The sequence below is a fragment of the Indicator indicator genome, chromosome 2 (assembly GCF_027791375.1).
Source record: "Indicator indicator isolate 239-I01 chromosome 2, UM_Iind_1.1, whole genome shotgun sequence".
Classification (NCBI taxonomy): Eukaryota; Metazoa; Chordata; class Aves; order Piciformes; family Indicatoridae; genus Indicator; species Indicator indicator.
In genome coordinates, this window is record NC_072011.1 from 4,042,770 (window position 1) to 4,070,609 (window position 27,840).

The 27,840-nt window shown below is 40.8% G+C and overlaps 1 protein-coding gene across 1 annotated transcript in view; it reads left to right on the forward strand.

Annotated features, from left to right (window-relative positions):
* Positions 1 to 27,840, forward strand: part of BCKDHB (branched chain keto acid dehydrogenase E1 subunit beta) — a 151,487-nt gene that overhangs the window by 118,918 nt on the left and 4,729 nt on the right. Inside the window, exon 10 of the mRNA XM_054394701.1 lies at positions 27,100 to 27,252. Within this exon, the coding sequence (XP_054250676.1) occupies positions 27,100 to 27,240 (141 nt within the window). The 3' untranslated portion in view covers positions 27,241 to 27,252. The remainder of the gene's footprint in view (positions 1 to 27,099; positions 27,253 to 27,840) is intronic.

The following is a 27,840-nucleotide window of genomic DNA, read 5'->3' on the forward strand; positions in this document are numbered from 1 at the left end:
GGGGAGGGACTTTTGAGGGTGTCAGGGAGTGATAGGACTGGGGGGAATGTTAAAAAAACTAGAAATGGGGAGATTCAGGTTGGATGTTAGGAAGAAATTGTTCACCTTGAGGGTAGTGAGACATTGGAACAGGTTGCCCATGGAGGTGGTGGAAGCTTCATCCCTGGAAGTTTTAAAGTCCAGGCTGGATGTGGCTGTGAGCAACCTGATGTAGTGTGAAGTGCCCATGGCAGGGGGTTGGAACTGGATGATCCTTGAGATTCCTTCCAACCCTAACAATTCTATGATTCTAATGACTCTCATTAAAGGAGGTCTCCATCAGAGCAGACACCCAAGCTGGTCTGGTTGCTTAAAGTTTACCCTGTTGGCAATAAGAATCACATTGAAGCAACTTCTTTGGGTTTTCCTAGATGAGGATCCTTGGGGTCCCTTCCAACCCTGACAATTTTATGATTCTATGATTGTGTATGTAAAAAATACCCACTAATTGGAATTCAAAATGGAAGAGGACTGTATTTGGAGAATATATTCAGTTGTTGAGAGGTATTTTTTCATGTCAGTCAGGCTTTTCCACAAATACTTTGCTCTGGAGAATTGTTTCATAAGCTTGCAATTGTTTAATTATGTTGACCCTTTTTTGGACTTGAAGCTTACAATTGTTTAATTATGTTGACCTTTTTTTGGACTTTAAGCTTACAATTGTTTAATTATGTTGACCCTTTTTTGGATTTTAGGTATACTGTTGTTTAATTATGTTGACCCTTTTTTGAACCTGAAACTTACAATTGTTTAATTATGTGGACCTTTTTTTGGACTTTAAGCTTACAATTGTTTAATTATGTTGACCCTTTTTTGGATTTTAGGTATACTGTTGTTTAATTATGTTGACCCTTTTTTGAACCTGAAACTTACAATTGTTTAATTATGTTGACCCTTTTTTTGGATTTTCAGGGTTGTTTTTTTTTTTTTTTTTTTTTTTTTCTTCAGTGAGAAAAACTATTTGTGGAGACTTAGGTTATGAATAAAACATCCTGGATTAAAACAGTGAAGGCTGGGTTGAAGGGGGTTTTTTTGTTGCTCAGGTTCATAATATCCAGATTGCTAGGTGCGTGCCAGATTTCACAAGTGAGCAATGGTCAGCAGACTTAAGCATGATCTCTTCTATCTGAACTTTCTGAAACTCAAGGTATGTGCAACAATTTTCTCTGCAAATGCTGTTGGGGCTTTGGTTTGTTTATGTACTATAGCCTGCAACTACTCAGCTCCCTGGAAAAGCTGATGCAGACTTAGCAGAGCAAAATGCTGGAGCTGGTTGGAACCGCTGACGGTGTCGATTCTCTAGCTGGGAAATGGTGAGCGACCCATTACTCATGTTTCCTCTAGTGAGCCTTCACCCTGTGAATATTAAGGAGGGGAAATTTCTTCTCAGCTCAGGGGTGTTGCATATTTATAGCAAGAGAGTTGAAAGCTGGGCTTTTCGGCTGCAAAACGTTGGTCTTTGCGTTTTAAACTGAGTGAGGCTGGAGCTGTTAATCCAAGGTAGACTCACTGATTTCATCTGGACTTATTTCATCCTGTTTCAGCCATGCCATAAAATATCTGACACTAGAGAAGTGGGAGAAGATTTGATCTTTGTTAATTAAAGACAGTGAAGACACTGCTGTGGAGATAAGTGTGCTGATAGTCAAGTGTGCAGTGGTATAAACCACTGAACATCTCAATATAACAAAGTTATACTGAGGGAAGATTTTAGACTTCCCATTTACACTGTAGTGCTTTTTGGCATGTGAGGGTGGGTTTTTTTTGGTTTGGTTTTTTTTTTTGGTCTTATTTTGTTTTGTACTGGTTCTTTGAAATTCTGTGGCTGGACAGTTTTTAGCTGTTCTTCAGTGATTCTCTTGATTTAAGACCTAGTCTTGATTTAAAGCCTACTCTATGGTGACTTCTGCCAGCATGCATTGATTTAATGCACTGTGTGAAAAATAAAGAGATCACTTCGCTATGTAAGCAGCCATTGGGATGACCAGGTCTCATGGTAGTTGTGTCCTGTCTCTAAGTAGTTCTCTGTATGCCTTGAATAACGTATAATGTGGTGTTGATAATTTGTTATAAAAATGGGACTTAATTTTTCACTTAATTGCCACTTGACTGGACAATTGCCTGGGCTGGATTAAAGGTGGATGAAAGGGGAGAGAAATTTTGCTGCCATTAACTGCCTCTGCCAGTCACAAAGCAGGAGTCTTGGGTCATGCAGAGCTCCCAGAGTCTCCCTTATCCCTAGGGAGGGGCCTGACTTTTCCCCCAGATTGTGAGGAGGTTTCAGGCAATCAGCTTGAACCAGGTCCTAGCTCCACAGTAGCCAGCTGAGGCTAGAACCAGCCCCCCACTCTAATGGACTGACTTCAGACATTTTGTTGACAAAGCAGTTTTAAATTAAATATTTTACTGTCCAAAATGCCTCCTGAAATTCATAGAATCATAGAATCAGTCAGGGTTGGAAGGGACCACAAGGATCATCTAGTTCCAACCCCCCTGCCATGGGCAGGGACACCTCACACTAGATCAGGCTGGCCAGAGCCAATTCTTTCAGGTAATGCTCAGCTGTGGTTGCTTCTGTTCCCCTCTGGGTAATCGAGCATCACAAATTTATTCAGTGGCTTCTGAGTGACAAAAACTGCTTTTAGGTGTCTTAAACCTGCCAAACTGGGGGTGCAGTGCTTGCTGAGTGGGGCAGGAGTTGTTGGTCGGGAAGTTGCTTGCCCAGAGATGTCATAGGTGTTTGCCACTTGGATTCAGAAACAGACCTGGAAGAGAGGGCAAACAAACTTGGTTTTATTGCAGCAAACTGGTGATGAATGGAACACATTAGCATCACTTCTCTTGGGGACCTGCTTGCAGACCATCAGTCAAAGCAGACTGGTTGCAAGGGAATTACACTCTCTAGATAGATAGATAGATATACAGAGAGAGAGAGAGAAAGATTTATATAAAAAGCAAAACCTTAGCCATAGCTTTTGCAGGTTTTGACCAGATGCCACCACACCAATGCAAGTGTTTGAGAGTGTGGATGCCTATCTTGCTGTATGACCAAAATACCCATGGAGGTGAGCTGGTGTCACAGTATCACAGTACATTAGAGGCTGGAAAGGACCTCAAGAGATCACTTAGGGTAGTCCACACAGGAATGCATCCAGGTGGGTTTGGCAGGTCTCCAGAGAAGGAGACTCCACAACCCCCCTTGGCATCCTGTTCCAGGGCTCTGTCACTCTCACTGGAAAGAAGTTTCTCCTCTCCATCTTGTGCCTGTGTTCCTTATCACTGTGAACCACCCAAAAGAGCCTGTCCCCCTCCACTTGACACCCACCCCTCAGCTATTGAGAGACATTGATCAGATCCCCTCTCAGCCTTCTCTTCTCCACACTAAACAGCCCCAGGACTCTCAGTCTCTCTTCACAGGGGAGATACTTAAGTCCCCTAAGCATCCTCGTGGCATATATTCCAGAGAAAATATATTCCATATATTCCAGAGAAAATGTTTGGGTTTACTGTTACCTCAGTGTATTTCTCTGCATAGCTGGACTCTAAAAGACAATAAATCACCTCTTAATTCTCTTTATGTACACAAGCAAGCGTGTGTGCAAAATAGCAGCATTTCAAGTTAGGATTTTTAAAGCTTTGTTTTCTGTAAACACAGCAGAAAATGATTGCAGTTCCAGTTGATTGCTTCCATGTGCTCTGGGTTGTAGCAGCACTACAGTTTGAAAAGCTGAAAGCCATTCTTGTGCCTGAGATCATACAGTAGATTGTGGAATATGCAGAGCTTCACTACAGGGTAATCATTCTAAAGCTGTTCTTTCTAGATTCAATTGATTCCTTTGTCATTTATCACTTTTGAACAGGTTATTGAATTTGATTCTAGAGGGTGGAAAAGTGAGCATATAATTATGGGTCAACTGTTCAGAAAAAAACCACTTTTTAATTAAAAAAACCCAACAAACCCACCTCTAATCAGTGCACTGCCAACCTGAAATCCAAGTTTTCCATATATAAAAATTATGGTATTAATGAGGATGTTATATCTGGAGCTCTGTATGTTTAACTTTTGATTTCTAATTTTAAAAGTTTCTTTTTTACAACTAAAGCAAAAAGGAAAAAAAATTTTCTCCTTCTGCAGCTGTTCTGAGGTTTTACAGTCAGGAACAGTTTCGAGGGGTAGAATGGAAACTACATTCATACTTTTTTTTTTTTTTTTTGCCAAATAATTAATTCAGTGAGGGGAAAAAATACTTTAGGGTATAATATAATTATAAATATACACAAAGTGTAAAATTGGAAGTGCAGTCATCTCATTTCTAAACAATTTACTGCACGCCAATCGTTTGTTAGCTGAAGCTGAAAGGCAGAGTCTAGTTCCATGTGCTTTCTAGTCTGATCTGAGTGAATAAAACCTTTGGAGCAGGATAAACAGATGTGTAAAGGGATTGTTTTAACAGTCCATTTTTATAATATAATTGCCTTGAATCATGAAACCTCAGACCTAAGATATTCCATCAGGGAGGCAGAAGCAGTGGTGACGGCGAAATCCAAAAAGCACACAAGAAACAGCTTTTGGGGCTTCTGAGTCCAAGGACAACTCACGTGGTGTTCCTGCAAAAAGTTAAGGGGGGGGGGGGGGGGGGAAGAAAAAGAAAAAACCCCAACCAAAAACAAAACACACCAAACCCCAGCAGAAAAACCCACTCCTGAAATCCTGCATTATAATGGGAAAGCTCCATGCTTTTGTTGGATAGCTGAGACGGATGAATCCTTAAAGTATTTTAAGATTGGCTGCTGCTCTGGATACGGTCGAACTTACACTGTTCAGTGTTGTCACAGAAAAGAAGTTATCTGCAAGCTCAACTTTTGGTAATTAAGTCCTGGAAGGCCCCTTGGGTGGCTAGCATTGACTGGTGTTATTCAAGAGAAACAAGCATCTCATTTCGTTCATGGAATACTTGAGTAGAAATAGAACCTATCTGTCTCTTTGCCTGACATAGTTTAAATAATTTTCATTAAGATGAGATGTAAAAGGTGTGCAGACCCCTACATTCGAATGTGTCAGCTTCTCACTGGCCTGGCCACCACCAAGCAACCTTGGACAAAGGTGTCTGGGAGCTGCTGTCTGGTGTTAATGCAGCACCAGTCACTGGCCGTACCGAGAGCACAACTCCCTGTCAGATTTGGGCTGTAGAGCGTTTAGGTTGTGGAATTAGAGCAGGATCAGGTGTGAGACAGGGATAGTGCTGCTAAAATGAGAATGATTCTTTGAGTGCAGACAAGCAATACTTCCAATCACTGCACAACCTGGAATGGAGACCTTATTGCTGTCTACAGCTACCTGAAGGGAGATTGTAGCCAGGTGGGGGTTGGTCTCTTCTCCCAGGCACCCAGCAACAGAACAAGAGGACACAGTCTCAAGCTGTGCAGGGGGAAGTTTCGGCTTGATCGTAGAAAGAAGCTCTTCCCAGAAAGAGAGATTGGCCTTTGGGATGGGCTGCCCAGGGAGGTGGTGGGGTTGATGTCCCTGGAGGTGTTTAAGAAAAGCCTGGAGGAGGTACTTAGTGCCATGGTCTGGTTGATTAGTTAGGGTTGGGTGATCTGTTGGACCTGATGATCTTGGAGGTCTCTTCCAACCTGGTGGATTCTGGGATTCTGTGATTCATTTCAGATGTGCCAAATGCTCTGTGTAATATTTCCCTAAGGTCCCTGAAGCCTTGTTGAATTTAGGCTTAAAAAAATTCAGGACTTTTGTTTCTACTCTTGATCTGGTTGATTCTTCTGTTTGTACCTGAGGCTTGTGATTCTGGATCAGAAATTAGTAGGCTTGTCACCTTACAGATGGAAGAAAGCACCTTTAGAAATCTCTGAGAGTAAACCTGAGCACAGTTTAAATGTGTGTGTAATTTGCCTGCCACTATAATACTGGTTTTAAACTCATTGTGGAACTATGTGGATAAGGTGAACTTTCAGGAGGTCCTTCACTCACACTGTTTCTTTACCTCACTGTCCTTCCACTGCAGGGAGAAAAGGAAAAATCTGTAAGGGGGTGACCAGAGTAAACAACCACCCATAGTAGATCTGAGTACTGGGACTTGCATAAAAGTGAAGGAGCTTTGAGCTTTTCTTGTATTCAAATATCTCACACATGACTCGCAACACTGTTGAGTCAGGATGCTTCAAATAAGCAATTCAGCTTCAGGATGGATTGAGAATACTTCAGCTAAGCAAGGAACCTGGTAAGTAATACAGAAGCAGCAATCCAGTATTATTCAAAACTGAAATGCCATCAGCAGTGTTGCATTTTCAAGGCCATTTTAACAACTTGCCTTTAGAGGAATCCTGCTTGGTTAAACCAAAATTGAGAAATACTTTGAGGCAGAATCCTCTCATCTTTTCATCTTTATGTATTGAATCACTGTATTCAGAACACTAAGAAAAGGATTTCTCCTATAAATAAGTGTGACAGGATTAAGTGGAGCTTACCATCTTTGCAAAAGTTATAAAGAGCCTTCTACTGTTCTTCAGTGAGAGAAGTTCTGTCATTTAGCATGGAGTAGGAAGATCAGAACTTCTGGTTTTGTATGGAGTTTTGAGGGAAACATCTGTTCCTAAACACTACAAGTAGAATTGTATACAGGTTTAGAAGTGCAGTGCTGGGAGTGTCACAGAAATCACAGAAACATTCAGGTTGGAAAAGACCCTCAGGATCATCAAGTCCAAGCCAGAACAGGATAAGGGGCAATGGTGGAAGTTGAGGCATAGGAAATTTTTTTTTCCCTGTAAAAGTGATGGAACACTGGAACAGGCTGCCCAGGGGGGTTGTGGAGTCTCCCTCTCTGGAGATATTCAAAACCCACCTGGATGCATTCCTGTGTGATCTGCTCTAGGGGATCCTGCTCTGGCAGCATGATTGGACTGGATGAGCTTTCAAGATCCCTTCCAACTCCTAACATTCTGTGATTACCTGCAGCCTTCATTCACCTGTAAAGCTGGATTTTTACCAACTTTGAATTCCACCAAGTAGTCAATAAACTTGCAAGATCTGGAGACCTTCCACCGTCTCTGTACTGACAATTCATCTCGTCCTGTATTTTATGTCCATAAAGATTCTACCACTTTGGCAGTTCATAAAGACTGAAAAGAGAGGGAAAAATCCATCTGATTTTTAAAGTATGATTGTCTATTTCACTGTTACTGATGGACACTCTCAGTAGGTACTGCAGATTTTGCATTGGACTAGTTTGGCATCAAACTGCTTCCCCAATAATTCCTTCACTGTAGCAGCTCCACCTGTGTGAAGATAACCACTGCAGTGAGTAGCAGGCATTTGAATTTTTCTTCAGAGTTACTCAGATAGGATTAATCTGAAAATTACATTTCCAATCCATTCACTCCAGGCTTCCTAGTCAGTAAGAGTAAAAATCAAAGGGTGACAGAGAATCACAGAATCTTAGCAGTTGGAAAGGACCTCTAAAGATCAACTCCAACCCCCCTGCCAGAGCAGAATCACTTAGGGTAGTCTGCACAGGAACACATCCAGGTAGACTTTGAAAGTCTCTAGAGAAGACTCCACAATCTCTCTGGGCAGCCTGTTCCAGTGCTCTGTGACCTCACAGTCAAGAAATTTCTCCTCATGTTGAGGTGGAACCTCCTGTGTTCCAGCTTGTTCAAGCTGCTCCTTATCCTGTCACTGGGCACCACTGAAAAGAGACCATCACCTTCATCCTGACACCCACCCCTCAGCTATTGATAGACATTGATCAGATCCCCTCTCAGTCTTCTCTTCTCAAGACAAAACAGCCCCAAGGCTCTCAGTCTTTCTTCATAGGAGAGATGTTCAAGTCCACTAATCATCCTTGTAGCTATCCCTTGGACCTCTCTCCAGCAGGTCTCTGTCTCTCTTGAACTGGGGAGCCCAAAACTGGACGCAGGATTGCAGCTGTGGTCTCAGCAGGGCAGAGTAGAGGGGCAGGAGAACCTCCCTGAAAAGAGACCATCACCTTCATCCTAACACCCACCCCTCAGGTATTGATAGATGTTAGTAAGATCCTCCCTCAGCCCTCTGCTCTCAAGACTAAACAGACACATTTCATTTTAGAATAAAGATTCCTATGGAAAGATTTGGAACTTTTTAGCAGACTTAAAGATCTTCTTGTCTGTCTTCTCAAAGGAAAATCCCAAAGGAAAGGAAAAAAGCCCAAACAAACCTGGCTTAATACTTTTGTTTCTGTTCTCATAGAAGCTAACAAGGTTAACATGAAATGTAACAGCACAGAGAGAAGCAAATGCTGGTTAGAACTGAGAAATTCACAGAATCACAGAAGGTTAGGGGCTGGAAGGGACCTCAAAAGCTCATCCAGTCCACCCCCCCTGCCAGAGCAGGATCACCTAGAGCAGATCACACAGGAACACAGCCAGGCAGGTATTCAATATCTCCAGAGAGGGAGACTCCACAACCCCCCTGGGCAGCCTCTTCCAGTCTTCTGTCACCCTCACAGGGAAAACTTTTTCCTCATGTTTCTATGGAACTTCCTATGGCTCAGCTTCCACCACTGCCCCTTGTGCTGGCATTGGGCATCACCCAGCAGAGCCTGGCTCCAGCCTCTTGGCACTCACCCTGCACATCTTTATCCATGTGAATGAGGTCACCTCTCAGGCTCCAAGCTAACGAGCCTCAGCTCCCTCAGGCTCTCCTCATAAGGAAGATGTTCCACTCTCTTCATAATCTTTGTGGCTCTGTGCTGGACTCTTTCAAGCAGTTCCCTGAGGTCCTTCTTGACCTGAGGGGCCCAGAACTGGACACAACATTCCAGATGTGGCCTCACCAGAGCGGAGTAGATATTCAGATACTAATTTCATATTCTCATTGTGGGGGTAAAAATGAGAAAGTGGTCTTGCAAACAGCTCTTTTAAGATGCAAACAGTAATCATTTAGTAAAATAACCTTCAAAAGATGTTTGGCTAATTGGAAACTTGTGCACGGTAGGAAAAGTGGAGAGCAGCAACTTAACTTTCAGTACTTTTGGTCACTGTGTTACTGTAAACATCAGGCATTGCATGCCTCGGTCAGAGGGTCTTCAAGGATGAAGCAGTTGCTGAAAGCTAAGCTTTTATTTCTCTCTGTAATTTGTGGTGACCACTAAAAAAAGTAGAAATAGCTTGAAAAAATTATACACTCTTCAAAGAAAACTGCTTAAACCTCTATTTTTTTCTTTTTTTTTGGTAGAGTGTTCAAAATAATAATGATTTTTTTTTTTTATGATGGATAGGAAACTATGTAGCCAACAAACCCCAGAATTCTGGAGTATCCCTGAATTCATAGGAGATACAAACCATGAAGATAATGTCTTACATGTGAGCTTTATTTCTGTTTCTTTTTTTTCTTTCTGTTTCTTTTTTATTTCTTTCTATTTTTTTTTCTTTTTTAATGTTTGATTTTTACTCAACCACAAAAGAAGACATTTGAGAGCATGGTTTTGGTCTTGATCATGGCAAAGGGCAGTGTAAAGTACTTAAAGCTGGATCTGGAGGGTTTTTAATCTAGAATAGGGTAGGTTTCAGGCTGGATATTAGGAGGAAGTTCTTCACAATGAAGGTAGTGAAATACTGAAACAGGTTGCCCAGAGATCACAGTCTCACAGTCTCACAGCATATCAGAGGTTGGAAGGGACCTCAAGAGATCATCAGGTCCAACCCCCCTGACAGAGCAGCATCACTTAGGGTAGTCCCCACAGGAATGCATCCAGGTGGGGTTGGAAAGGCTCCAGTGAAGGAGACTCCACAACCCCCTGGGCAGCCTGTTCCAGTGCTCCTTCACCCTCACTGGAAAGAAGTTTCTCCTCATGTTGAGGTAAAATCTTCTCTGTTCAAGTTTGAACCCATTGTTCCTTGTCTTATCACTGTGAGCCACTGAAAAGAGCCTGGCCCCCTCCACTTGACCCCCCACCCCTCACATATTGAGAGACATTGTTCAGATCCCCTCTCAGCCTTCTCTTCTCCACACTAAACAGCCCCAGGGCTCTCAGTCTCTCTTCACAGGGGAGATGCTCAAGTCCCCTAAGCATCCTCGTGGCTCTCTGTTGGATTCTCTCCATCAGGTCTCTGTCTCTCTTGAACTGGGGAGCCCCAAACTGGACACAGGATTGCAGCTGTGGTCTCAGCAGGGCAGAGTAGAGAGGTAGAAGAACTTCCCTAGCCCTGCTGGACACACCTTTCTTGATACATCCCAGGATCCCATTGGCTCTGTTGGCCACAAGAGCACGTTGTTGTTCCATGGAGAACTAGCTGTTGTTGACTTCCATGGAGAACTTGCTTGTTGTGCCATGGAGATGTGGTGAAGTCCCCATCCCTGGAGACATTAAAGGTCAGGCTTGATGGAGCCCTGAGCAGCCTGACCTAGCTCATTGCAGGGGGACTGGAGAAGTTGGTCTTTGAGGATCCCTTCCAACCTCATGCATTCTGTGATTCTATGATTTTGTGATCTTCAGTGACATAAATCAACGCCTGCAGTGTCTCCTGGATTCTTACTTATAGTTGTTAGCAGAACTGGTTGACTGGATTTGTACTAGCTGACACTTGAAAAATCTAGAATTAATGTAGTCACCAACTACAGTAAGAAAAGCCCCACAACAGCTCCTGTACCAGTTGTTTTGTTGCTTTTGTTTGGTTGTTTTTTCCCCCTCAGTGCCAGCTTTCTATCTTCCTAGCTCTGAATTCTCTCCTAAATCTTAGAATCACAGAACGTTAGAGGCTGGAAGGGATCTCCAGAGATCATTGAGTACAAGCCCCCTGCCAAAGCAGGATCACCTAGGGCAAGCCACACAGAAAACTCCTCCGGGTGGGTTTGGAAAGTCTCCAGAGAAGGAGACTCCACAAGCTCTATGGGCAGCCTGTTCCAGTGCTCTGTCACCCTCACGGTGGTCAACTAGTTTTAAGGAAAAAACATTGAAACCAGAATATATGAAGAGGAGCTGCTATGGTAATCAGAAGCTATGGAGAGCCTGCTGTATGAAAATAGCTTTACAGTGCCTGCCTTCTTCCCACTGTCAAAGTAGAGGCTGTGGAATGGAAGTCCTGGTAATCAGTTTACTAGAGGAATGAGTGTAAGTAATCAGCAGAAAAGGACTGATTTTACTGAAGTAATGCTAGGGATTAAGGGGGGAAGAAAAGAAAGGAATGGATTAGAAATGAATGGTTTGATGTTAGAAAAAAGGTTTTAACAATCAGAAGGAGTGAGGATTGAAAAAAACCCCAGTAACTGCAGTATCACCTCCATACAGTACAATAAGGTGGGGAAGGGCCTGGAGAGTCTGATGAAGAGCAACTGAAGGAGCTGGGGATGGTTAGTTTGGAAAAGAAGAGGCTGAGGGGAGACCTCATTGCTGTCTATAACTACCTGAAAGGAGGTTGTGGAGAGGTTGGTGCTGGTCTCTTCTCACAGGGAATTAGTGATAGAACAAGAGGGAATGGCCTCAAGTTGTGACTGGGTAGGTTTAGACTGGACATTAGGCAACATTTTTTGATGGCAAGAGTGGTCAGGGATTGGAACGTGCTGCCCAGGGAGGTGGTGGAGTCACCAAGCCTGGATGTGTTTGAAGGTGGTTTGGATGTGGTGCTTGGGGCTGTGGTTTAGGGGTGACCCTTGTAGAGTAGGGTTGTGGGTTGGACTTGGTGCTCCTGAGGCTCTTTTCCAACCTGAATGTTTCTGTGGTTCTGTGATTTTGTGATATGATCACTTTATGGTAGAAACTGTGGCCATCTGTGATGGCATAATCTGGACTTTGATTCTGAGATCTCCTCAAGTCTTGCACATTCTCAGAAGCTCAGGAAAGTAAAGCAGTTCATCTGGGCATGGCCTGGTGGTGTCAATTAGTGAGAAGAATTTCCCTGTCTGGATAACCATTGCTTAAAAACATGTTTTGGTTTTATGGCTGCACATCTGGAAGAGCATCTGAGTATCAGTGCACCTAATCCCTGAGTGCTGCCAGCAGCAGTGACTTTGTGTTGATGGGAAATCAGATTCGAACAACAGTGACCACCAGCAAAGGAAAGAAACCTAAATAAAAGCTCAGATTTCTGCAGAATCCTGCTTTTTGGTTTCTCTCTGCTGCCTCTTGCATACTGAGGATGACAGTCTCTGTGATTGCAAGTGGTGGGTGTTTATGCTACTGTAGAATGGCAGTACTGGATGTGGGAGGAAAACAAAAAGCAGGATGTGCTTTAAAAAAACATGTCAAAAATGGAGAGCCATGAGAAGGATTAGGGGACTTGAGCATCTCCTCTGTGAAGAGAAACTGAGAGCCCTGGGGCTGTTTAGTCTGGAGAAGAGAAGGCTGAGAGGGGATCTGAACAGTGTCTCTCAATATGTGAGGGGTGGGGGTCAAGTGGAGGGGGCCAGGCTCTTTTGGGTGGTGCACAGTGATAAGGAACAATGGAGACAAACTTGAACAGAGAAGATTTCAGCTCAACATGAGGAGAAACTTCTTTCCAGTGAGGGTGACAGAGCACTGGAACAGGCTGCTTAAAGAGCTTGTATAGTCTCTTTCTCTGGAGACTTTCCAAACATTCCTGGATGCATTCCTGTGCAGACTCCCCTGGGTGATCCTGCTTTGGCAGAGGGGTTGGACCTGATGATCACTGGAGGTCCCTTCCAACCTCTACTGTACTCTAAGTGTGTTAAACACTAAAAGTGTGTTAAACCTTGAAAAAAAACCTCAGCTGAACAGAGATTCCTTTAATTGTTAAACAATCCTACTTTAATCAAATAGCCATGGATTCGTTGGTTGTTTTGGTTTTGTTCTTGGTTTTGTTCTTTTTCAGGGGAGGGAGATTAGGATTGTTGCTTGCTATTTAGCTTCACAGAGTCAGGCTTAGTAAATTACATTTCTACTGTAGTTCTGTTTTATACTTGTGATATTGAATGCTGTCCTTTAGTGATTTCCAGTTCTGCAGAATGCATCTTGTGTCAATAGATTAATCTCAGCAATAATTCCCCTTCTTGAATAAACTGAGGAAGAACTTCCTAGCATACATAGAAGAGGGAAGAATTTTGATTTGTACTGTTTAGCAGTTATTTAGGGGGAAAGAAAAATCTCAGCTTAAACTGGGTGGCACTTTCCTCTTTATAACATTACCAGTAGCTTATTTTTATATTTCATTTCATGGCAACTGTTTTTTGAGTATTAGCTGTGTGTGCCTGGAAAGAAGAAAGTTATGCCAGGTGCTTCACTGTAGCTAAGGTAGCTGTGTGAGTGTTTTATTTACTACTTTGTTTCTTCATTAAGAAATTCCCTTTGCAATTGATAATGTTGGGGGGAAGAGATAGGTGAAGTTATGTAAAAGATTTATTGGTTTAGCTGTAGCTCAGAAAGTTCATTAGTGGAGCTAAAATTTCAATTTCAGTTGATTCAGTGTAAAAGCAAAGTTCACATCATCATTGTAAGTACAAAATTTAGTTAAACAATCAGTTCTGAAACGTAGACCAAGTGAAGTGCTTGGTCTCAATCCAATAAAAACTTCAGCAAGACCCCTAGAATACACAAATAACCTTTGCCATTATGATTATTTATTTTATAAAAAGAATAAATCCATCTACCTATCTATATCTATATCTATATCTATATCTATATCTATATCTATATCTATATCTATATCTATATCTATATCTATATCATCTATATCTATATCTATATCTGTATCTATATATCTATATGTCTGTATATCTATATATCTATATCTATATCTATCAATATCTATCTACCTAGATAGATAGATAGATAGATAAATAGATAGATAGATAGATCTATCTACATAGATAGATAGCTAGATAGATAGATAGATAGATAGATAGATAGATGGATGGATAGATAGATAGGTAGATAGATAATTTTTTGTTCTTAAATATTGCTGGATATTTCACAGGACCCATGCATTTGTTTAACACATTTTAATTTGTTTACCACTTGCTGTTCAAGATCTGTGAGAAAGTTTTAAAGGCATAGCCTAAACCTAGCACAGTGGAGTTCATTGGCACTTCAAAACCAGGTCAGTAATTTTCAACTGTGTGTTTTGGGCTAGAGGTATATTAAAATTCTGTGGCCTCTGCAATATATTACTCTTGGTCTTCTTTTTCTTTTTCTTTTTTTTTAGACCAGTTTTTAAATTAAGAGCTGTGGTGCTAACCATATATTAAACATTTTGAAAGGAAAGTGTTTCCTTTGCAGCACGTTCCTTGGTCTTTTGTAACAGCGTTGAATTAATGTTTTTGCAGCTGGGAAAAAAATAATAAAGTATCATTTTTAGTATTTTTTTAAGAGAGGTTAGTTTTTTTAAATAATTGTAGTTATTTGTTTATTTATTTACCTCTTTATTGGCATTTTTCTTTATAGTCAAGTAGCAGTTGTGTGAGAAGGAAGTGAGAAATGAGCAAAACTATATGTTTAAAAAAACCTAAAAATGCTCTGGAAGAGAAGTAAAGCTAATTATTATAAGAAATTCTTGCTAGAAAAGCTTGAAGTTTGTATGAAAAGAATTCTTTTGTGCTCTTTAAGTCACCTTTCACCCTAAAGCTCAGTTTTCAGTGTGCTTCATTCAGTGTTTCAGAATTCTGGTCTTTTTTTTTTTCTTCTTCCATAAACCTCTATAATTTCTGTCTCCATTCAAACGTTTCACACTTTTTCTGTAGAATAAAAAATTACCTCTCTCTCCTTAGCAGCCAGCTTTCCTAACAGCTATTTTTCTTTGCCATTGTATGAGAGGATATTTAATATCTTGAGTCGAAGCTTTGCACTGGAATTCTACTGATGAGTTCGAAGCTTCAAGCAGCTTCCTATAAATTAAACATGTAAGTGAAATGACATCTTGGTTTAAAGAATACACTATAAAGCTCCTTGTACATCTGTTTCAAGTAATTTGGCATCTCCCCTCTTCTCTGAGTCCATTTTTCAAGGATGGTAACATTACAAACCCCTGTGGAAAAAAAATCCTAGGTAAGCCCCAACCTTTTCATGGCTGGGTGAGATATTTCCTTTGTGCTTGCCTCTCGCTGGCTGCCTGGCGAAGCCGTGGGTTTGCTCTAGACAAGGGTTTGGTGACAGTCAGTCAGTGGCAGCGTTGTTCTCACTTGTGCTGGTCTAAAATGGGAAATACACTGTTTGAAATGGTTTAATAGCAGCAGCTGAAGCTGCATTTCCTTTGGATGTCACTAGTGTGTGCTGAGTGAAGTACTTCTAGGAGGATTTTTTCGCTGCCAGCTCTGTCGGTGGACGAGGCTGTCTGTGCAAGAACGTCTCAGCTGCCTCAACAGCTGTGAAAATAAAAATACCACTCACTGGCTAGTAAAACTCTTAGCAGCAAACACTTCCAGTTACTCCTGGCACACTGAGCTTAACCAGGAGGTGTTTTTGCAAACTATTTAAGTCATTAGAAAGCGAAGTGCTAAATTACAATCGAAAAATGTAAGATCTGATTATATTGGGAGGATATTTCTAGCTAAGGGGTTAGAAGCTATGGGGATGCCTTAAAGAAGGCTGATCCTCACTTTAAAAGCTTAACAAATGTTGATTCTGTTGGTCATTCATGCAAAAAAAAACAAAAAACAAACAAAACCAAACACCCACAACCCAAACTTGTGATCTGCAGACATTTTCACGTGAGAATGATTCTACACAGGTGCTTTAGCTCCCTTGATTTCACAGGGATCATTCATTTGTGTCCATGTATCTGTCACAGTTTGCAGGATCCTTGAGTGAACAGAGGAGTTAGAAGTAACTAAAGGAAGCTGGGAGGGAAGGAGCTGGGGGTGTTTAGCCTGGGGAAGAGGAGGCTCAGGGGAGACCTCATTGCTGTCTACAACTACCTGAAGGGAGGTTGTAGCCAGGTGGGGGTTGGTCTCTTCTCCCAGGCAACCAGTGGCAGAAAGAGAGGACACAGGCTCAAGGTGTGCCAGGGGAAGATTAGGCTGGATGGTAGGAAGAAATTCTTCCCAGAAAGAGAGATTGCCCATTGGAATGGGCTGGCCAGGGAGGTGATGGAGTCATCATCCCTGGAAGTGTTTAAGAGGAGACTGAAATGAGTCACTTAGTGCCGTGGTTTAATTGATTAGATGGTGTTGGGTGATAGATTGGACTTGATGATCTGGAAGGTCTTTTCCAAGCTGGTTAATTCTGTGATTCTGTGAAGTATCTTCTGATAGCTGTGGTCCTGGGAAATCATTCTAAGAGTCTATAGGGCTTGGGGCATGCTTTTAGCAAATATGTGGGTCCGGGTGCAAATATTCAGAATTGTCACTTCAAGGAAGTGCAGAGTAAACTTGGAATGTCCTGGAACATAACAGAATTTGCAGTGAGTGAGCTGTAAGGTTGTTTGCTGGTCTACAGAGTAACTAACCTCTATTTGAAGCATTCAGTCATATTGTGGATATGTAATATATAATTTGTAGGCAAGACCTTAGATTGTTTCAGATGTGGTGGTATTATGCAATAACTGCCTGGGGAAAAAACAAAAGTATTTCTTGTAGTGAAAAGATGGGACGTGATGGTCTGCTGGATTAGAATTAAATATCAAACCTCCCACCTTGTCAAAGGACAGTGCTATGGCTCAGTTAAGGCAATAGAGTATCATAGCAATCTGGAAGTATTGTTACATCCCCTCAAGTGTATCCACCTTGTGCCATTTCATTTGTGGAGAAGAATCATGCTGGCCTCTGTACCTTGTACCCTAAACAATGCAAATTTCCTTCTGAATGTCCTTCTGAACTGATTAGTTTTGATTTCTAGTCCTAGACTCCATCAGCTTGGATTTAAATGGGGTAAAATTTTCATGGGAAGTCTTTCTTTTTTTTTTTTTTTTTTTGCATAAGCCATAGGATGGGAAGAAATGAAAATTGCTTTTTATTTCCTTGCCTCCTCTTGTGAGAAGTGTAAGCTGTTTGACATAAACAGAAGGATGGTGTTTGTTTTGTGGGTTTTTTTTTTCTTCCCCCTGTGTTTTGGAAATACCTTGGAAATGAGGTGCTGACTTTTTGTGTGTGGTTCTACCACCAAGACAACTAAGCCACTGACCAAGGCTCTACTTCCATCAGCAACATTTGTGTTGCTGTGAATGTCTGTTGGAGTGGTTGTGTTTTAAACCTGATACAGAGAATTTACCAAACTATATCAGCCTTGTGCTGTTAAATATTCTTCTGTTCATTTGTGAATCTTGCCAAAATGAAATCTGAAGGCACTTTTCTGACCCAGCTATGACTGACAGCTGCATCAGACAGCCATTAGTAAGATAGGTGAAGTTGTTTTAAGTAGTCACAGAACCACAGAAACATTCAGGTTGGAAAAGAGCCTCAGGAGCACCAAGTCCAACCCACAACCCTACTCTACAAGGGGCACCCCTAAACCACAGCCCCAAGCACCGTATCCAAAATACCTTTAAACACATTCAGGCTTGGGGACTCCACCACCTCCCTGGGCAGCACATTCCAATCCCTGACCACTCTTGCCATGAAAAACTTCTTCCTAATGTCCAGTCTAAACCTACCCAGTTGCAGCTTGAGGCCATTCCCTCTTGTTCTATCACTAATTCCCTGTGAGAAGAGACCAGCCCCAGTCTCTCCTCTACCTGAAACATTCTTTCAGGTAGATACAGAGAGCAACAAGGTGTCCCCTCCACCTCCTCTTTCCCAAACTAACCATCCCTAGCTCCTTCACTCACTCTTCATAAGATTTAATGCAGCTATAAAGCTTAAAAGAGATGTAAAATGTAAGGAGTAAAATATTCTTGCCTTCATATAAAAGTCTTCCAAGTTTAATGGGGTTCTCTTCTCTAAATGAACGAGACCCTCTGTGAACTCTGAGATGGATCAACATGTCCCTCTGTGTCTCCTGTCAGCCACAAAAATACTGAAGCTGAAAAAGTTACTTTCAGTTTTCCCCCTCCTTGGAAATTGCCAAACCTTTTAAATTCGCTGTGAGTGTTTCATGATTCCTGTAAGCAATCCACTGCAGCCCTAAGTGAAGTACAAAAGGGAGGACCCCCTGAAAAATAATGCACGTGCAGCTTTAAAATGAAATCCAGCTAGGAGCACCCAGGTCTGTCCTGAATTTTTGGTCAAGTTCTCTTTCTGAGTGTTTACAGCTCCCAGAAGAACAAGTGACAAGGTTGGCAACATGATCTCCATTTGGTTTGCATGTCTAATTATGCACATTCCTTTCTGTCAAATGGAAGTAATGAGCTTAGCAGAGCAAATCACTTGTTTTATTTGTTTTTGGATTTTGTTTGTTTGTTTTTTTAACAGAAAGACATTGCAAGTGGTCTGGAAAAAATATGCAACCTAAACTTTTTTTTTCTTTTTTTCTTCCCCCCTCCCCCCCCCAGTGATTTGAGTTAAAACATCCTTTCCATGTCATTACTTTCATCAGCCCTAACGACGTGCCAGGAGCAAAGCGTGCAAATATATATCTGCAATGAAAGTTAACAGAGCATCCAAGAAAAATAGTTGGGGAGGGGGGGGGAGGAAGAAAAAAAATTGCATAGGGTACTGTTGATTTTATTTTATTTTTTTTCCCCCTCAGAAAAATGTTCATTTAATATTTCAATCAAGTTGTGAATTCTTCTTTTCCACATAACAGAGGGGGAAAAAAGAACTTTTATTAGCAGCAGTGGCTGGCATGGCTGCTGCTGCTGCTGTCTGTACACACCCCATAGCTGCTACAGTGACCTAACTTCATCTGGTGGGATTGAAGTTAGGGCCATAGCATCAAGAATTCTGTCCTGCCTGAGGAAAGCAGGGGGAAAAAAGTTATTTAGTAATAAAAATGTTTGTATTACAAGGCTGGATTAATTCCACTTGCATTATTTTCACAGTCTCACAGTATATCAGTGATTGGAAGGGACCTCCAGAGATCATCAGGTCCAACCCCCCTGCCAGAGCAGCATCACTTAGGGCAGTCTGCACAGGAATGCATCCAGGTGGGGTTGGAAAGTCTCCAGAGAAGGAGACTCCACAACCCCCCTGGGCAGCCTGTTCCAGTGCTCTGTCACCCTCACTGGAAAGAAGTTTCTCCTCATGTTGAGCTGAAATCTTCTATGTTCAAGTTTGAACCCATTGTTCCTTGATTTATCACTGTGAACCTTTTACATTGCTTGTAATTTAAACATTTTTTTTTCTTTCTGCTTCTGCTTCTTTTTTTTTTTTCCTTTTTCTGCTTCTCTTTTTTTTCTTCTTCTGCTTCTCTTTTTTTTTTTTTTTCTCCCCTCCCAAATTCCTTTAAACATTTATTGGGAAGCTTCTTACATACATAATATATAGCAGAAATAATGTTGTCTGAAAGTGTGTGTTGTATGGAAGGAATTTATATTAACTGGCCCCATCCTCCCCACCCGACCCTGTGTCTTTCTTCTGATGAAGAAAACATTTGCAGCACCCCTGCCCTCCCTTTCATTTCTAGTGCAGCAAATTTAGGGAGCAATCTTTCTTTTTAATTTGAAATTAGTGGAATGATGCAGCACCTCTTAGGCAATTTCATTAAAATAAAAAAAAAAATTAGAAAAGGTTTAAATATGAATGTATTGAAGTATTAAACCAAGGTTGACTGTTGCCCTGAAAATGTTGCACTGTTTCCTACATCTGCATTCTAAAGGTGCTGTAGTTCAGAAATATATTCCCAGCTAAAAAAAAAAATGTAAGTGCTTGTGATTTAAAGGTAGCTGAAGGAAATACTTCAGCATGATGGATTTAAGAGGGCTGTTTATTTTTTTTATTTGAAATACTTTTGTTCATTTCATCTTACAATACTTTTTCTAGAGTACATTAACATTCTAGAGTACATTTATGGATATTGGTTTATGGCATTCAGTTCTCTACAGATAAAAAAAATTGCTGTTAATTGCTTTTTAATGGTAACAAACCAAAGAACTACACAGATTTCTTTTTTCCTCTAAGTGCTTGTTACTGTTCCCCCTCCCCCCCCCCCAATTGCTGTTATATTTTTAAAATATAAATATTATCTACTTGGCAATCACAAATAATTTAGCAGCAAACTAATTCTCCCCATTTGACAAAATATTAATTGTGTAAATTAGTAAAATTGGGGACGAACAAAATGGATCTCTCTAAGCTGTGCTTGAGCTGTAAAAGAGTTTGAAAGTGATCTCAGAAAGGAGAAAACTCTGTTGGAAGCTAAAGGTTTACAACACAGAGCAGTGGAGTTTTATGAGGGGAAAAAAATGTCCTTATTGTTACTATCGGGAAGAGATTTATAAAAGTGCTTTAAGGCAAAAATGGCAAAGGTATTGGGGAAAAAAAAACTAACAATGTTCCCTCTGGAAAAAAAGAAATTAAATACAATTCAGAAATTAATCTAAAAGAATGTACATTAATCTAAAAGAATGTAAATTAGTCTAAAAGAATGTAAATTAATCTAATCTATAACATAACATAACTTAATATAACAATGTAATATAATACAATACAATACAATATAAGAATAGAATAGAATAGAATAGAATAGAACTGAACTTAACATAATATAATATAACTTAATATAATATAATATGGCAAAGGTATTGGGGAAAAAAAACAATGCTCCCTCTGGAAAAAAAATTAAATACAATTCAGAAATTAATCTAAAATAATGTAAATTAATCTAAATTAATCTAAAATAATGTAAATGAATCTAACCTAGAATAGAATAGAATAGAACAGAACAGAATATAATATAACTTAATATAATATAATATGGCAAAAGTATTGGGAAAAAAAAACACAACGTTCCCTATGGAAAAAAAAAATTAAATACAATTCATAAATTAATCTAAAATAATGTAAATTAATCTAAATCAATCTAATCTAGAATAGAATAGAATAGAATAGAATAGAATAGAATAGAACAGAACTTAATTTAATATAATATGGCAAAGGTATTGGGGAAAAAAAAAAAACAATGTTCCCTATGGAAAAAAATATTAAATACAATTTATAAATTAAAATAATCTAAATTAAATTAATCTAAAATAATGTAAATTAATATAGAATAGAGTAGAATAGAATAGAATAGAATAGAATAGAACAGAACTTAACATAATATAAGATAACTTAATATAACTTAATATAATATAATATGGCAAAGATATTGGGAAAAAAACCCCAACATTCCCTCTGGAAAAAAAATATTAAATACAATTCATAAATTAATCTAAAAGAATGTAAATTAATCTATAATATACTATAATTAAATGGAATAGAATAGAACAGAACAGAACAGAACTTAATTTAATATGATATAATATGGCAAAGGTATTGGGAAAAAAAGCCAATGTTCCCTCTGGAAAAAAAAATATTAAATACAATTCATAAATTAATCTAAAAGAATGTAAATTAATCTAATTTAGAATAGAATAGAACTTAATATAACATAATACATAATATAATATAACACAATAAAATATAATATAATATAACATAATATAAATATAATTAATCTAATTCTTACACCAGTAGTGGATTTGGAGTGGAAAATCTATCATGGGGAAGTAATAGATAATATAAATGTAGCAGTCGTCTCCCAAGTGATATAGAATCAATTTTCTTAGCTGCTTGAGCCTCTCATTTCAGTTGGACAGCAGCTATAAATCAGAAGAAAAAAAATATCAGAACAGAAAGTGAAATGTGATTGACATTTTTCCCTCTGAAAATTTATTTATATATGTTTTGGTTTTTTTTGGTTTTCTTTTTATTTGGTTGGTTTTGTTGTTGTTGATGTTTGTTTGTGGGGGGTTTGTTTTGTTTTGTGTTGTGTTGTTTTCAGTTTTGTGTTCTATGGGTGAGAAGGCAAAATTCTGCTTTCTAATTGACAGAAACAACAGAATTAAACCTTTGCCCTGAGTTTCTGGGTGGAAATTCTGTAGTTATTGTCAGCAGAAAAAGAAGTGTCCTTGCATGGAAAAATATTCCTATGGTTTGACTTGTGCAGTGGACTTTAACCCTTCTCTTTAGGCTTCTTTTTATAGATGTAATATCAAAAGAAATCCCAAAGTCTCTAGCAAGCTCTGCCCATTCACTTTGCTCTTTAAAAGCAGTTTTTTATTCGTCATCCTACAGAAAATTAATTCCTGTACTGACAAAAGGAGTTGTAAAAATGCAGCAGCTTAGTGGTCATTTGATATTCTTGTAGCTCTTAATTTGTTTTGAGTACCTCTAGTCTTTCAAAATAACACTGGCATGGGAGGGACACCCCTGGGGTGTAAAATGTTGCAGAAATAATTCATTTTGAAAGGGAAGTATTTGACAGAGTAGCAAAATTTACAAATAAAAAATATATTCCCTTTTCTTTTTTTTTTAATTTTTTTTTTAATTCATTTGAGTCAGAGGGGGAAAATGAAGTAGATCCGAAAGACAGGGAATTAAGTAGGGTTTGACTAAAATAGGGTAGTCAAGGGGGAAAATATCAGCTGAGAATTGTCTCTCTTGCTAGCTGCACATTAAATACTCCCATTTGCTGGTCCTTACCAAAGTGTTTGCATATGGAGGTTTGTTTACTCTGAATGCAGAATGACAGAGATTCCTTTCAGAGGAAGGAAGATCCAAAGCAATAAAGTCTTTTAACTATTTTCTTATTGGCCAGATGCCTAAAAACACTTCCCCTGCACTGCAGACCAGCTTGCTTTATTTTTCTATACATTGCAGAAGGATGAGTAATGGCTTTTTGTCCTGTTTCAGTATTGCCCAGTAAGGGATTTCTTCTCTTTTACCCTTCTTGTACATCTGTACCCCTATCAATGCCTGCAGTTCTCAGCTGTACCTCAGAGTTCTCATAGAAGTAAAATATACACTTAAATAAAGCTAAAATATACTTGGGAAGACTGAGAGGGGATCTGATCACTGTCTGCCAGTAGCTGAGGGGTGGGTGTCAAGTGGAGGGGGCCAGGCTGTTTTCAGTGGTGCACAGTGATAAGACAAGAAACAAGAGGTACAAGCTTGAAGGAGAGGAGAAACTTCTTTGCAGTGAGGGTGACAGAGCCCTGGAACAGGCTGCCCAGGGGAGTTGTGGAGTCTCCTTGTGTGGAGACTTTCCAAACCCATCTGGATGCATTCCTGTGTGGACTCCCCTGGGTGATGCTGCTTTGGCAGGGAGGTTGGACTGGATGATCTCTGGAGGTCCCTTCCAATCCCTGTGATGCTGTGATAATATTTTAATTTGGGGAAGTAGAGGGAGTGTGACCAGTACCAGAGGATGCATTTCAAATACAATCATGCAGCATCTACCAAGCCCTTAGTTTTAGCATCTGCTCTAAAAATCCAGGCAGAAGTGTGGTGTGTGTGATACATTTGGCTGATTGCAGTGGATATCAAGAACATATCTTCAGTGGGACCTGTGATCTTAACTTATTCTGGGGTCCAGTTGGAATCTCCTCAGGAGTAAAAACCACCTTCATTACCTTTTGAATGAGAACAGTGATGCCAGGCTCAGGTGTTTGCCAAGACTCCTGTCTCTTTACCACACTTCTGTCTTGTGAAGTAAAGGTACATATTCTTCATTGTTTTCAGATACCTTTTTCTGATGAGAACTTTATACTCCACCTTCTGGATTACAATTTGGTTTCCACTCCATTAAAACCAAATAGTCTTAAAAGCATTTATTCTTTGCAGAGTGTTTATCAGCTGAGCACTGGTCCCTTCCAGTGATCATCTAGTTCCAACCCCCCTGCCATGGGCAGGGACACCCTGCTTGCTTTCAAGTATTGCCAGTAAACCTGTGAATTAAACAATGCCAACTGAGTCAGCCTTGCTTTGCTAGGTCTGCAGCATTTCTGGTGTTGCTGTGGTCAGTGATGCTGAGAAGCTTACTCCAGGAAGCTCTGTCACCAACACAGGACCTGACTTGAACCTGCACTCATAAAATGCATGCATCAGTCACCTGTGTGATAACATATCCATGTGTATAGGACTTACCTGTGACTTGAAGTGTGGCCAATGAAGGTAAAAAATACATTGTAAGGTCATCTTTGGTGGTCCCTTCCGAGGCAAACCACTCTGTGAACTGGTGATGGTAACCTCTAAAAACTCTGAAGCAGTTCATTCAGTGTCTTGTTAGACAAATTTTGTCACTTTGCTAGGAAAAAATACTTTTTGCACCATGAACTACTGCAATGTGAAGTTCTGTATGAGACTCTGTTATATTTAGGCTTAATCAATCAATTTGAGTTTGAATCTGTGCAAAACTATGCTGACTTCAGTCAGATAATGTGTACGGAGAGGGTTTCCCTCATGGCTTTCACTGGTGGCTTGTGTCTGTGAATCTTTCACTTTACAAAGAAAAGGAAAGGAGTGTCTGAAGATGGACCCCTATTACAGGGAGGATCTGGAGGTGCTGGAGGGTGTCCAGAGAAGGGCCATGAGGATGATCAGAGGGCTGGAGCTCTTCTCTTATCAGGACAGACTGAGAAAGTTGGGACTATTTAGTCTGGAGAAGAGAAGGCTCTCAGGAGACCTTATTGTGGCCTTCCAGTATCTGAAAGGGGCCTACAAGAAAGCTGGGGAGGGACTTTTGAGGGTGTCAGGCAGTGATAGGACTGGGGGGAATGGAGCAAAACTAGAAATGGGTAGATTCAGATTGGATGTTAGGAAGAAGTTTTACACCATGAGGGTGGTGAGACACTGGCACAGGTTGCCCAGGGAGGTGGTGGAAGCCTCATCCCTGGAGGTTTTTGCAGCCAGGCTGGATGTGGCTGTGAGCAACCTGCTGTAGTGTGAGGTGTCCCTGCCCATGGCAGGGGGGTTGGAACTGGATGATCCTTGAGGTCCCTTCCAACCCTAACAATTCTATGATTCTATGGAGCTCAAAAATCTTTGTCTGTTTTGCATACATTTTTGCCTCAGAGCTATTCAGACTCTGCAGTTTTGTGGGTGAATTGGTTCAGTATTAAATCTAGTGGCACTAAATGCAATCACACAGAATCACAGAGTGGTTGGGGTTGGAGGGGATTCCTGGAGATCATCTGGTTAAAGCCCCACTGCTAGTGCAGGATCACCCAGAGGAGGTTGTGTAGGTGGGTTTTGAAAGTCTCCAGAGAAGGACTCTCCAGCCTCTCTGGGCAGCCTGTTGCAGTGCTCCATCCTCCTCAAAGTAAAGAAGTTTTCCTTAAATTCAAGAGAAACCTCCTGTGTTCTGGTTTGTGCCCCCCACTGCCCCTTGTCCTATCACTGAGAAGAGCCCAGCCCCAGCCCCATGACCTCTACCCTTTAGATATTTATATGCTTTTATAAGACACAACTTCTTCCACTTTTTACTTCCATCTATTTTCTGGAAATATGCCACTTCACAGTGCACCTAAGTGGTAGCTGGAGCAGAAAGTTATAATCTCAGCGTGTTAGGAGTACCTTCTATGGTGCCAAATCCCAGGCTGTATAAAAAGCAGAGTGAGCTGGAGTGAGGCTGCCATGGGCTGCAAGGCAACATGCATCAAGACAGGTCATCAGTCTGAGAAAATACTTAGCACTTTCTGCAGAAAAGCACAGCTCTTTGACAGTTTTCCTGGTGTGTCTGATGGAAAAGGACTGGTAGATAATCCTTCACCTCCCATTTTGCTTCCAAGCTGGCCAGGATGTCTGGGTTGCTGCAGTCTGTAAAGGAGAGGCCAGGAGGAGAGACAGGTTTTGTCTCTTCACTCCTTCTGCCCCTGTGCTCAGCACTGGTCAGGCTACACCTGGAGTGCTGTGTCCAGTTCTGGGCCCCTCGATTCAAGAAAGATGTTGAGATGCTGGAACGTCTCCAGAGGAGGGCAACAAGGCTGGGGAGGGGTCTGGAGCACAGCCCTGTGAGGAGAGGCTGAGGGAGCTGGGGGTGTTTAGCCTGGAGAAGAAGAGGCTCAGGGGAGACCTCATTGCTGTCTACAACTCCCTGAAGGGAGGTTGTAGCCAGGTGGGGGTTGGTCTCTTCTCCCAGGCAACCAGCACCAGAACAAGAGGACACAGTCTCAAGCTGTGCATGGGGAAGTTTAGGCTTGATCTAAGAAAGAAGTTCTTCCCAGAAAGAGAGATTGGCCATGGGAATGTGCTGCCCGGGAAAGTGGTGGAGTCGATGTTCCTGGAGGTGTTTAAGAGGAGACTGAAGTGAGGCACTTAGTGCCATGGTCTGGTTGATTAGTTAGGATTGGGTGATCTGTTGGACTTGATGATCTTGGAGGTCTCTTCCACTCTAGCTGATTCTGGGATTCTGTGAAAGCTAAAGATGTGGTGAGAAAGGTACCTGATAACTGGCATCAACATCAGTTTGATCTGGCAGACTTATTTCTACACCTACTTGCAGATTTTCATGGTCCATGCCATCACGCTGATGCTTCAGGGTGGGAAGACTGAAACTTCACTATTTATTTGCTAAAGCTGGTAACATTTTACCTATTTCCACAGGTTACTTTCAGGTTAGTAGGATGTATTGGTAATATTTTGTGCCCTACTAGGTCGAGTAATGAATCTCTCACAGTCATTCCCACATCTGATCTCTGAATAGAACACAAGTGGTGGAATTTTGAGCATAGGTTTGACTCAAAGGTTAGAGATATGCAAATCTACTTGTGTTCCAGTTGATAATATCCCTAACTGCTTAATGCTTCTGAGACAGTGTCTTACTAATCTAAGGATTCAAAGAAGCTTGAATCTGGTATTAATGTATCCAACAAATAACACACACAGTCTTAGATGAGGTAATTCTTCTGTAGGTTTAAAAGTGGCACAGGAAAGGAACTCTTACTGCTTTGTTCCTACAGTATTTGTTTCTTGGCAGCACATGTCTGGATGTATAGCAGATGTACTAAATATAACCTGCCTATGATTTAATGCAGCACACATGCAGAAAATGAAAATACCATTAGCACAAGTTGTTATTTCAATATGGACCTTGGGGCAAAAGGAAGCACTGTTCTAGTCTGGACTACTTAGGCTGTTGGTATAAATAGAAGGTTTGAATTTCCAGGACTGTCAGTCTGGCAAAGTTCATTTGACTTCCATTTGTGATGCAAGACTCCTGAAAACAACGACCCCCACTAACATTTGTTCTGTTTCTCTCTTAACAGGAGGAATGCTTTTTGAATTTAGAAGCTCCCATTTCAAGAGTGTGTGGCTATGACACTCCTTTCCCTCACATCTTTGAGCCTTTCTACATCCCAGACAAATGGAAATGCTATGATGCTCTTCGAAAAATGATTAACTACTGAGCAGTAGCACAGGTGAGAAAAGAATGGCTGCTGCTGACAGTTTGCCTGTAAGCATCCCAGCAAAGTGACTGCAAGGCTTGGGGCTAAGCTACTCATCTTTCAACAGGGATTGCCTCTTAGGGCTTTGGGGCCTTCAGCCTGAAAGGCACGGGAATTATTTTAAGGCAGTGCCATTCAAGGCAGTGTTTAAAAATCAATTACCTTGCTTAATCAATCTGAAAATTAAATGCCCTGTGGCTGAGAAGTGAAAAGAATGGAAAGTGAAAGGTGGAGGGAAGAGTGATGCACATGGTTTCATCTGGATTAGAACACTTACAATGATTTCACAGGCAAAGTGTTAGAATTTTCCACTCTGCAGGGTGGGGTGGGCTGTACTCCTGTGAGGTACTAAAAAGGCCCAATTTACACCAATTACAGGCACTGCATTAATTACATAGAGCATTAAAAGTATATGAGGTTATCTCTAGCACCTTGCAGTGCTCTTCCAATACAGTCACAAGGCTTTTACTTACTACTCTAAAAATTCTTCATAGTCTTGGACTATGCTTGAAGATTTGGGTTTGCAGAGCCCTTCAGGCACCAAGCCTGGGGAATAATATT